The following is a 13,053-nucleotide window of genomic DNA, read 5'->3' as shown; positions in this document are numbered from 1 at the left end:
TTCTTTCATGTCGAGGACAATTACAGCATCTCCTCTAGAATCACAAAGCCACGTAATCTCTCGCATAACATTTTAAAACCAAATTTAGTTTGTTCTCTTGCTCCATATGAGATCATGTTGGTCTGCTTTTGTTTTCCCTTAGAGAGAAATAAGAATGGCGTAAAAAGTGTAGATTTAACACTTTATTTGAAGATAGGCTTTTTAGGGGAAATCAGAGGAGTCTCCTTAGTGTGGCAGTAATTCACATTTCTACTCGTTGTGTTGTTTGGATCTCTTCCAGCATTTGGTTTTGTTTCAATTTCATTAGTTGTTCTGAATGGGCCGTTTGTGTTGCTCAACACAAGCTAATCTGTTCAGGAAGCCTTTCAAAGAGCAGTATACTAGGAATGACCTCAACATCTTTCTGGTTTTTATGGTAACTTCATAATAGCTTTAATGCTTGTATGCATGTGTGTGTGGTTATGTTTGACTGGTCAGATCTCAGTGATTAAAAAGTCCACATCGGGCTTTAATAATCCTTACCAAATATTCCTAAAATAACCACCAGTGTCAGTCGCATGTCAGTGAGGCAGCAAACATGGTGGCCGCTTTAACACCAGCTGGGTTTAGGACTGAAGCTATAATCTGTTTGAATCGTAATCTCTGTTGAAATGTCTTCTCTTGAGTGATTAGTAAAATGCAGCCAAAGGGAACTTGTTCTTGCATAGCCAGACATTTGATTAAACAGCATTAGGTTTGGTCCATATTGCATCTTATATAATTTTTAATGTACCACTTAGGGGGCAGGTTTATCTAAAATATTAGCCTAATTTTACATTTTATGGCACACTGTAGTGGTATTTCTGGCACATTTGCACTGCGACATTATCTGACTTTATCTTCTATGTAAATAGAATTGAGAGTTGTAGATGTGTGTTTTAATATGAAAGCTTGTCTGTTAAATGAATCAGAAGCGTTGGATGTATAGATAGGGTTTGAGTCACTCAGTGCACATGTGCTCTGTTAATGAGATGGCTGTGTCTTTATTCTCCAGAGCTGAATAAAGGAGCTTTATTTAAATCTGCATAGTGACAGGAGAGTCCAGGCACACTCTGTCTGTGTGTTCGGGGTTCCTCACTAAATATGTTGTATCTTGTTCTCTCTTTATGTTTAAAGTCTGTACGCTGTTCTCGACCTGGAAACTGATAGAATCATTATTCATAAGTATGTGTGTCATTTATATAGATTTTCCTAACTTTTTAGGCTCTGTGAAATTCATGAGCAGCCTGTTATTTATATGCAAATTGATTGGCAGAGTTTGTCACCAGGGTAGTTGACTGAACATTAATCATTAAAGTCTTTAGTACTTTGAGTTCATCCAAAAAATGGAACATTTTTTTAGAACAACATATAATACATTTCGATCAGTTCATCATGCAAAGCTTTCATTGACAATTTGGAAACTAGCTGTTGTCAACAAAAGTGAAGCTTTAAGGGCTTCCTGCGGTTTTCCACCAAAATAATAGCTTGAAATTACGGCTCTTACAGTTGTACTGTAAAATATTATTTTATTATTATTATTCTTATTTTGTTTACTATTTTTATTTAGTTGTAATAATAATTAAAATAGTAATATAATAATAATAATAATAATAATAATGATCCCCACTCCTTATTGTATGTTCATTAGGAAGTTGGGAACATTGCAGAAGGCCTTGTTGAGATGTAATGCCCCTGTACAGCTGTATAACAATGTTTTTCTTATCCACTATTTGATACATCAAGGATTTGTTTGTAACGGTCCATGCTAATAATATTCACCCTGACCTTCATTAGAAGAGGAAACTGCTTTATCAGCTCTATCTGTTTGGATTGGGAGGGGGTTTTTTTTTCCTAAGATCAAATGTTTGAAGGAAAATGTGGTTAGGTCGAGTACAGTTTAGCAGTCCCTGGCCATGAACTCATGCAGCAGTTTGCCACACAGGAAACTGTCTGCATGGAGACATCAGCCTTAAGAAGGACTTCCTGTGTGAGAGAATCAGGGTGTGTCTCTGACCGCAACTGTAGTTCCCTGAAGCTGATTCACTGCTGCTTACAGCAGTGATCTTGTGTATTTTTACATGTTAATTTCAGATTTTATCTAAGTGATAATTACTTAATATTTTAGTTTAAGAGGTTTCTAGTTTTCATTATAACTGCTTAATAGTTCAATAAAATAGTAAATAAAGGTTATTTGAGCATTTAGTATCATTAGTGTGAATTCACACTTCCTGATTGTTATCATCTTATACATACTTTATAACAAAACACTCTGAACAAGATGAGTCCTGCTGAAGTTTCCTTCGATCTGATTGGTCAGATCTCAGGGATCTTTTGGCATATCTCCTTACCTACTATTATTAAAAGGAAAATTTCCTAGATTTGGTGACTAACAGGTAATAAGGGCTGTGTTGGTACCTACTCAGCTGGCTTTGAAAGGGCTCATTTGAACACCTGGAAGATTCTGGAGATTTACCTACTTTTTTTTAACCATTTTATTCAAGTTATACACAAAAAGAAGCATTGATTACTATCAGGATAACATATGGCATCATTGAATATATCAGAAAGGGTTTTGAATTTGACTAAACTCAATTGACTTTTTTAAATGGTACTGGTTGAGAATCTAAAACACAGGATATTGTCTTTTAAATTCCAGCACCAGAATCCTTCAGCTTGGTTGTGCTGAGTGTGTTGGATCATGCCCGGCTACTCCATAAGCTCTGGGGCTTATTTGTCAGGGCAGGATTTCACTTATGAAAGGCACTGCTGGTTGTCTCCTGTGCCGTGTTGTGTCTTTACTTGTTTCTGAGGTGTTCCTTGGGATTTTAGGGCATTTTCTGTCATTCTGTTGGCATTTTAGTGGCTCATAAGTGAAATGAGGTGAAGTTTGAATCACTTTGAAAGACAAACATCTATTGCTGCTGAGTGAAACTGATACTATAGTGAGGTCACAACCCTCAAACTGACAGAAAAAAAAAAACTTGCTATTAAACATTTATTTTACAAGGACTTGTAAAGCACTTTTTACCTGAAGAATTTTTTTCACTACAAAAGGAAGGAAATTCGATGTATCATGTTTCTGTAGTTGCTGAGTTTCACTTCAGTACAGCTGAATGCAATCGTTTTGCATGGCTAGCACTTACCTCAGACAAAGAGAACATAAAACCCTTTTTAGTTCGATTTGTGTTCAGTAACGCAAGAGCAGATTTTAGGATGAGGGCTTTGTTGCATAATTCCTTTGTGTTGTGTGCTGACCTTGAAGAGATGGAGACTGTCACATGTCACTTTGGCTGTATTATGCTGTCTTATGTAACATTTGCTGAAATGGCTGGCAGACATGATCATGATCCCTTCATCTGGTAATGGATATTACGACTGGTAAAAGATTTGTTGTTTGCGTTCCATATGTGCTGGTGTTCATTTGTTATATTACAAATGTACCAAAGCTCTTCGTTTTCATCCTAATAAGATCAACCTCTTTAGTCTGAGATGCAGAACAGTCATCCTCTATCGAGCGTGGAGTGAGAGTCTTGAAATGAATATTATGGCATTCGTGAAAATTAATGAGACTGATAACAGTGTGTGTTTGTGTGTGAAGGTACAGACAGTGGTCTTTGTCTGTGATGGCTTTGTCTCTTGTGACCTAAATACTCACTCATGTGTGCAGTAATGACACAAACAAAGCAGCCACCACAAAACAGCTGCATTGACTCTTGGGGTTCAAATAGATCTTCATTATCACATAAATGATGCATGGACAATATGTTTAATTTTTTTTTAATTGAAAGGATTTTGGTTTAGAAACCCCATGTAGTGGTTAATGTTTGGACAGATGCTTTTTTATTAATGCTTTGGTGTCAGAAAAATTGTGCAAATTCAGATTGTCAGCCATCCTGTTAGATCAGCTTTAGTGTTTATTATTGTAAATTCTGGCATGTTGTTACTTATGATTTCTTTTGTTTAAATATAATGAAAAATTCATATTTAAACCCCCCCCCCCCCCCCCCCCCCCCCACACACACACACACACATCAGCACATAGTTTTCTGATCATTGACAAATCATTTTTGATTGTTCTTGACATGATTTAAATAAACTGTGTCAGTCTTTTGCTGGTGATACAAAGACATCAGCTACAATATCACTCAACCAGCAGGCGATTAGGTAGCTTGGCTTAGGTTAAACAATACAGCTACAGTCATTTATATTAGAAAAACATGAATTAAATGATAATCATTGTTATAATAACAATAATGACTATTATTATTATTATTATTATCATAATGCTTTTTATTACTATTACATGGAGTTTGAATAGGACAAGATGTATTAAACAGCTCAATGCCATGTACATGTCTTTCTGTCCCTCTTCAGAAGGTCAGACTGGAGACACACATACACATGCAGCCTACAGCTAAATCTATTCTTGGATGTTGGAGATGTTCAGCTACACCACATCAGCCAGTTGAGAGAAATGTACCACAGGCTCGAGACTTGTCGAAACTTGAAAAGTTTATTTGGGACAGATTTGCCTATGAATATTCAGGATTTGCGGTAAAAAAACGTCAAAACTGTGCAGAGTAATGTTTTTGCCAACTCATGCCTCAATTGTTTAGTAACGTCCCCCTATTAGAGCAGTTTCCATGACTAATGTAATGATCTGCGATGCTCAGAAATAAGAGCCAACCTTTTCTTAACGAGTCAGTGACCACTGGAACAGCTGAATAGGACATTGTTCACTGACACTTCAAACCTGCAGTCTGGTTCTGACCAATCAGGTTTTTGAAGGGTGTTGTTAACCCATAGATGAGTGTGAGAGAGAGTAAGGGTCAAGTTATGTGTTGTTCCTTTTATGCCTGCAGTTCTGTTTGCTCATGTGTGATAAGCTCTGTGCCTGATGCCATTCTTTCTTCTTAGTCACACTATTGAAACTTACAAGTACATTATTTTTCTGTTTAGATTAAAAAGTCTAGTGTATAAAATCTCTCAAAGGGATAGTTTACCCAAAAATGAAAATTATCCCAAAATTTACTCACCCTCAAGCCATCCTAGGTGAATATGACTTTCTTCTTTCAGCCAAACACAACCGGGTTATATTAAAAAAATATCCTGGCTCTTCCAAGCTTTATAATGGGAGTGAATGGTTCCATTTTTTTTTTTTTTTAAAGCCCAAAAAAGCGCATCCATCCATCATAAAAGTAATCCTCATGACTCCAGTGGGTTAATAAAGGCCTTCTGAAGCGAAGTGATGCATTTTTGTAAGAAAAATATCCATAATTATAACTTTGTAAACTGTAATCACTAGCTTCCGGGAACATCCGTCCATTTTGCTCTGTCCTCTGCGCTTCCGCGTTCATCAATAAGTCATCCGTCAGTTCAGAGGTCACTTTTCTGCCGGAACTAGACTAGTGTACAGCTGTTACCGGAAGCCAGTTATTATAGTTTATAGTAGGGATGCACCGATACCAATACCAGTATCGGTATCGGCCCGATACCAAGCTCATGTACTTGTACTCGTACTCGTACTCGTAAAAATACCCCGATACCAAAGACCGATACCTTACGTTATGTAACTAACAGAATTTTCCGTGCACAGAGACACCGCCGGCAGCAGCAGAAACAATGTCAGCCTCAGGGGTGTGGAAATACTTCAAAATTAATGATGACAACCCACACTTTGCGAACTGCATGCTTTCCATCACAATTCGTTATCAATTAGTGAAGGCGGGATAGGCGGAATCGTGCTAAATGACACAGACCAGAAGCGCTCTCTTTCTTTCTTGCGCTCGATCCCAGTTCTCTCAGACAGCGCGCAATCAGTTCTCCTCACGCCTGAATGGTCAAATGCACACATAGTTGTCAAAATGTCCGTGTGGAGTATCTCACGTAAATACAGTCGGTTATGGCTTAAGTTGACGTAAACATCTGGGTGAAAACAGGATATGTGTCAGTATCCATGGATTCGGTCTTAAAGGGACCGTAGCCTATATTTGTCATTAATGTTAATAAAACAACAAAAGATGTTAAATAAATGTATACATGGTAAATAAACCTACTCTATCTGAAAAATAAGTTTATTTAATTTGTATCTCTATAGTAATTTCTTTTTATATAACAACAATTATATATATTAGTAATTATGCCCTTTGAAGGTTATTAGACACTGTGAAAATTTGTTCTTTAAGTTTGTGACAAGCACTTAAAAAATATTACTTTTTTCATTAGTAATAATAAAGAAGCTGTTCTACATTCATTAGTCTCACTGTGTTGTGCTTGGAAAAATGCAAAATCACCAAAAAAAAAAAAAGAGAGAGAGAAACTAAAAAATGTATAGGCATCGGTATCGGTATCGGCGAGTAACAGGAAAAAAGTATCGGTACTCGTACTCGGTCCTTAAAAAATGGTATCAGTGCATCCCTAGTTTATAGATATTTTTTTAATAAAACTCAGACTATGTTTGGCTGAAAGTAGAAAGACATATACACCTAGGATGGCTTAAGGGTAAGTAAATTATAGGATAATTTTCATTTTTTTATTCCTTTAATCCCTTAATTGTCCCTCATAACTTCCATGAATTCAACAGGTTCCAAAGTTTATATACTATCATATAGTTGATGGCGTAACATAATTTGAGTAAAAAAAAAAAAAAAATGTTAAGGAACTTTGGGATTATTTAATTACTAATAGAATTATGAATTAGCTTTTATGGTGTTTTATGGTAATTGTTTAGATATTCTTTTCAGTGTCAAATTATTTCATGTTCTTTACAAATAATGGGTCAAAAATGGCCGAAAGACAGTAAAAGTGCTAAATAGTGAGTTGCTTTTTTAAATCACCAAATAATTTTGAAATAGATTTAATATTCACCGGATTGTGACTGGTGGGTGTACTGGACTTCAGTAACTATTTAATGGAAAATAGAACTTTTGATCATTTTTATTTTATTGAAATTATTCCAGTTCATGTACATGTTCACTGTGTTTGACAGATATAGAGTTGTTTGAACATTTGGCATTCTTCTCTTTTTAATGAGACCTTTCTCTCATTTCTAAGAGCGCATCGTGTCAGGTTTCCTCGGAAACCAACTGCTGTTCAGCATCATCCCCATAGTAACCTACCCACACATGCTGTCGTGTTCCTACCCACACAGCCTAGTATGTGTGGATGATGTTATTATTCCACCGGGTGAATATTTCAACAAGTACCTCTAGTCATGAGTGCTTGCCACAAGTGTTTAGTAGTATGCATTTTCTCTGATTTAGTTTGCAGTGCAAGTATTAAAATAATTCTTCAACACATTTGTGTTTCCACCTTCAGGACAGCAGAGAGTCTCTGTGAGCAGTCTGTTAGTGTGTCATGGTCTGCTGTTGGTGGGGACAAATCTCGGGGTCACAGTGGCCCTGTCTGTGCCCAGACTACAGGGCATCCCAAAAGTTACAGGTGGGTATAATCCATTCTACCATGTGTAGGATAGTTCACCCTAAAATGTAAATTAAGTCATCATTTACTCACCCTGGTGTTGTTCTAATGCTGTATGCCCTTCTTTATTTTATGGACCACAAAAAGAGTGTCACACTCATCCATATAATGGCAGTGAATAGTGACCAGTATCAAGCTTTTTAACGACTCTATTAGTATTTCATGTCACAGTTTTATTCACCTGATTTCTCACAATTTGTGTGGTTTTTCTGGGCGAGACGAGGTGAACTGCGGCGCTAATAGAGTCTTACAAACGCGCACGTCATACAGCCGTGCACAGAAGACCAATGGCCAAGGTCAAGAACTTCATTAAATAATACAATAAATTTTGGTTTGTTTTTCACTAAACCCTCTCATATACCCCCAGAACACTTGGAATATACAGCACGTGTCACGTTGGATCATTTTGTGATACTTTTTGATGCTGGTCGCTATTCACTGACATTATATGGACGAGCATGAGCGGGACATTTTTAAAACTTCTTCTTTTCTGGTCCATAAAAGAAAGAAGGGCATACGACATTAGAACAACATTTTATATTAGGTTGAACTATCCTTTGAAGGCCAAATCACACCATGCCGACAGACGCCGACAAACGCGGACAATCACCAGATTACTCAGACATTCCATGTCAAGTGCTGATTCAGCAAGTTCGCGAAAACAAGCTGCGACAGATGCCAACATGGTAACACGCTGATTCGACCAAACCTGACAAAGTGTCTGTTGCTGTTTGTCGGCACAATGTGAATTGGCATTTAGAAATTCATTAAAACGATTTTTAGCGCATATTGCTGTGGAATTGTGTTATGGCAGATATTTGTTTGCTGCCCAGTGCCCTGTGGGTAATTTTGTAAGTCTGTAGCCTTTGAATACTCTAACTTAGCACAAATTCAGGAACAAACCACACCCAACGATGAAATTACTGCCTCAGCTTTTAATAACCACTTCCATTTTTCCAAACTGTTAATGACCAGTGTTGTTATTATTAACTAAAACTATTAATAGTTTTCATTTATTCAAATGAAGCTGAAAAAAAATATACATATTAGATGGAAACAAAAAATCTCAAACTCATCCAAATGATTACCACAAACAATTTTTTAAGTATCAGAGAAAGTTTTCCATCATATATCCCAATTTATACAGATGGGTCAAAGACTGAAGAACATGTTTCATCTGGCTTTATGGTCAATCATCAGAAAAGTGGAGTATTCCTCATTATTGTTCAGTTTTCACTGCAGAAGCTAATGCTATCATTTTGGCATTGCAGTACATTAAAACTTCTCAACAGCGAAATTTACTATTAATGACAGACTCAAAATCTTGTCTTCAGACTCTGGCATTTTTCAAATTTGAACACCTAGCATTTGTGGAAATTTTAAATAGTTTGCAGTCCTTGGAGGCACAGAATTTTAAAGTCATTTTTTTGGGTACCAGGTCATTGTGCTATTGCAGGGAATTAACAAGCTGATGCAGCGACTTAGGAAGCTTTATCTTCAGAGCTCAAAAAATGCCCAATTCCACCTTCAGATCTCAGACCTATTATAAATACTTACATTTGTAAGAAATGGCAAACTGAATGGGTTAAATGTATAACAAACAAATTTTATAAAATCAATCCTGTGGTTGGTGCAAAACATTGTGTTCAGTTTGAAAATCACTGGGATCATATTATTTACACTCGCTGTCGAATAGGGCACTCCAGGCTAACATATATGTTTCTGTTAATGGGTGAAGATCCGCCTTTGTGCTCTTTGTGCCAGAATCCATTATCATTGAAGCATATTTTGATGGATTGTGTTAGTTTGAAATCTGTTAGATCTCTTTATTTTTCTGTTGACTTTTACGAAAAGATTTCTAATGAAGTAATGCCTGATTTAGTTTTAGAATTATTATCTAAGATTAAATTTAAAAATCTAATTTTATTTTTTTCTTCTTTATTAAAAAAAAAAAAATCTTGTTCTCACCATGAATATAGCCGAGGTAGCTCGCATGGCGTTAAATCATAAACAAACAAACAAACATATTAGATGGAAAAACTTTTTACTTCAGTTATTTGCCAATTCAATATTTCTCATTTTTGAAGTACTAAAATAAAACAAATTCAATTAAAGCTAAATAGAAATATTAAAAACTATAAATATATACATTTAAGTATATTATGTCATTACTAAAAATCTGTTATGCAAATTATGTTTTTAAAAACAGATGTCTTAATTTAGTATTATTTATATTCTATTATAGTATTAATTAATTTTATATTTTCAGTTTTCCTAATCTTAAGTTTTAGAATCTTAAGTGCTTTTGTCATATTTTGTTTTTATGAAGAGAAATATATTTTACTATTTGCTAATATTGTGTTCTGGCATTTCATTTTTTCATATTACTATTATTCTGCCTGAGAAGACCTGTTTTAATGCATTTGTCATTTTTGAATCTCTCTGGTTGTCATGCTCCAGGTCGAGGAATGGTCTCTTTTCATGCTTACCATGGTCCAGTCAAGTTCCTCACCATGGCAACAGCAGTGTGTAATGTCTCGCAAGCAACCATGGCAACTCTCACCTCCAACACACCCAGCCAATGCCAGCCTGGGGCCCAGGAGGTGGAGGGAACCCAACGCGACGAAAACTGCTCTGGGCTGGGGCACAGCAGTGCGAGCTCTCACTCACATGCTTCAGTTCTCCAGGACTCCCTGTCCTCCTCATGTGGGTCTCTGGCTCTGTCTCAGGGCTCTTTAGAGCACGGGCCAGAAGACGGGGCGATATATGACCTGTTGAACGAGCCAGCGCACTTCCAGAAGTCCAAGCAGACTGAGAGAGTAAATGTGAGCTCATTGTTGGTGGTGTCTGGAGGTCTGGGACACCGCAGAATCAACAGAAAAACGAAACCGTCTAAGCACGAGGAGATGGTGTCCACTGTAATGGTGTGGCAAATACCACTACCGAACCTGTGAGGGAGAAAGATGGAGGTGTACTGAGAACGGTGAGGATCAGGGTTTAGTTTGGATGCAGCTGCTCAAACACCAGTGTCCATGAATCTTTTCTTTCTTTTACTTGTCTCATCATGCTTTTACTGTGTGTCTTCCTTCCAGGGCATTGCAAAAGAGAGCAGTTCCATAGACTGACCTTGCTCTCAGTCATGGGCTGACAGGGAAAAAAAGATTCATGAATGAAGGGAAAAAGATTGTGTTCCAGGAATGGGCTGAACTACCAAGTACTCGGTCAGGCATCAGAGAAATGTGTTTTACCACTTGGCATATTGCCTAAATTAAAAGATACATTCATGAAAGTATGTCAGTACCACTGCAGTGTGATAATATTCAGGTCTAACTGTTAGATAATTACATTTTGAAAGAAAAAAAACAGAAAACATCTAGCCATGCTTTAGTATAACAGCAGAAATTTTTGTTTCATTTGTCACATTTTAAACACACGCTTACCTGCATCTGTTCAGCTCTTCATTTAATTTCAGCTGTTTTTCTTGAAGATATTTTGTGAAAAGGCATCTCAAAACTTTTGCTTTAAGGAATGGTGCTTGTAAAAGAGGTCTTAAAACATTGGCTGAGGTTTCATGGCCTTCAGGTTGGCCTCTGTGATTGCCTAAAACCTGTGACTGAATGACTGGGTTTCTCTGGCGGGCCAGAGATTCTTTTGGATAGGTGAAGTTGGTGTCGACTGTTACTGGTTAAAAGATAAATGGCGTTCCTCCATAATTCTAATTTAAGGTTGATGCTTATCGATATTTAAAGTTATGGAAAAGCTTAATATTGACTCATTGTGATATTGTATATTAACAAATGTATACCATTGTTTTAACCAACATTCTTTGTATATCTGTGCAAATGTACTAGATAACCATGTTTCTTTTTCTGTTTGTTTGTTTGTTTAGCCTTTTTTATCTCCTTTTTTCCTTTTGATGGACTATAACTGCCAGCTCATACATATAAGGGAATGACCTGAGAAGAAAACTGAATTTGAAGTTGAAAGAGAAGTTGAATGGATTTCTGTGAAATGCACTTTACCAACAGCAACACTGATTCTAGGAGCTTATGGTAAAATTGACCTGGACATGGAAGGATGGAAAGAACTTAATTTAAAAAAAAAATGAAAATGTATGGTCTTCAAATATTCATTTTGCAAGGTGTCTGCCTAAAAGGGAAATTAAAAAGGTAATATATATCCCTTGACTGTGATGGTTGATTACTTAACTGTTGGATGCTTGGATATTCTTAGATCTCTGCACTGGGTGAGAATATTAATATTTATTATAATGCATATTTTTGCACAATGAAAAAAAAAAAAAAATCAACAATCAGTGAATCAAACACTCCTAGAAATAATCATTTTGCAAAATGCCTAAGTAAATCAGTTTGGTAACACTTTCTATGAAGACCATGCTTATGATGATTTATAGGCCCATTTATAAGTAAGTATTACTATTCTATAAATATATTTATAAAGACTCATTAAGACCTATACTGCATTATAAGAACAGTTATAGATACATTTATATTATTTTTATAATTACTTATAAGCCATGCATTTGCGTTTTCAATGTGCATGCTCATAATCCATTATACACTGATTTATAAATGATCATATATAAAATAGTTCCATAGACTCTTGTTTGCTGTACCATTTAGTTATTAATTATGTCTTTAATGGCTAATGTTTGCATTAGAGGTCATGAATTTTAAATGAATTGATTTGTTAAAATCTATATCTCCTCAGCCATATGCATGGTATTGCTTATAGCAGTTTGGAATTATACTTTTAAAATATTGTTGCAGTATTGCAATATTGTTTTTTTTTTTTTTTTTTTTTTTTAATTATTACAGGAATTATTGCTCATTAGTTACATTTACAAGTAAGGAAATTAAAATGTATAATGAGCACATCTTCATCATTTCTTAACATTTTCTTTAGGAAAATTGCAACCTATGTTTTCACTTTACTTAAAGCTAACAATGATGCATTTATAGAGAGTAGCAACTATTATTACTCACAATAAGTATTGATAAGAACAAAACACGGCTATTAATAACAATATATTCACTTGTTTGACAGAAATACATCTGAATTACTAAAAAGTAATTGTAACTATAATGTAATAACTTTATAGCAATGCAGGTTGCATCTTTATAAATACATTCATGGAACCATACGACTGACTAATTAATACTTATAAATCAGTGTATAATGTATTATGAGCATGAGCATTGAAAAAGCAAATGCATGACTTATAATTAATTATATAAATGTAAATAACTGTTCTTATAATGCGGTATAGGTCTTAATAAGTCTTTATAAATATGTTTATAAAATAGTAATACTTGCTTATAAATAAGTATAAATGGAGCTATAATTCATTATAAGCATGGTCTTCATAGAAAGTGTTACCATTAGGTTTTTAAAAAAATAATGTATTTACAGTTTTTTTTTACAGAAAGGAACATTTTTAATATTTCAGTGTTTGTAAGAATCTTTGATCTGATATTGGCTTGTCATAATGAAAATGAAATGAAAATTAGCCCAAGCTTTACTCACCCTCAA

General features: G+C 35.5%; 1 protein-coding gene across 3 annotated transcripts in view; it reads left to right on the top strand.

Moving 5' to 3' along the window:
• Positions 1-11,679, top strand: part of arhgef10 (Rho guanine nucleotide exchange factor (GEF) 10) — a 57,673-nt gene extending 45,994 nt beyond the window's left edge. For all 3 annotated transcript variants that reach the window (XM_051868455.1, XM_051868454.1, XM_051868453.1), the window contains 3 exons: positions 7,339-7,461; positions 9,961-10,483; positions 10,593-11,679. In XM_051868455.1, coding sequence (XP_051724415.1) covers positions 7,339-7,461; positions 9,961-10,454 — 617 coding nt within the window. In that variant the 3' untranslated portion in view covers positions 10,455-10,483; positions 10,593-11,679. The remainder of the gene's footprint in view (positions 1-7,338; positions 7,462-9,960; positions 10,484-10,592) is intronic.
• The last annotated feature ends 1,374 nt before the right edge of the window (positions 11,680-13,053 follow it).

This window comes from Ctenopharyngodon idella, chromosome 17 (genome assembly GCF_019924925.1).
Source record: "Ctenopharyngodon idella isolate HZGC_01 chromosome 17, HZGC01, whole genome shotgun sequence".
NCBI classification, from domain to species: domain Eukaryota; kingdom Metazoa; phylum Chordata; class Actinopteri; order Cypriniformes; family Xenocyprididae; genus Ctenopharyngodon; species Ctenopharyngodon idella.
The sequence above is the reverse complement of the archived record's forward strand: the minus strand, read 5'-3'. Positions and strand labels throughout refer to the sequence as shown.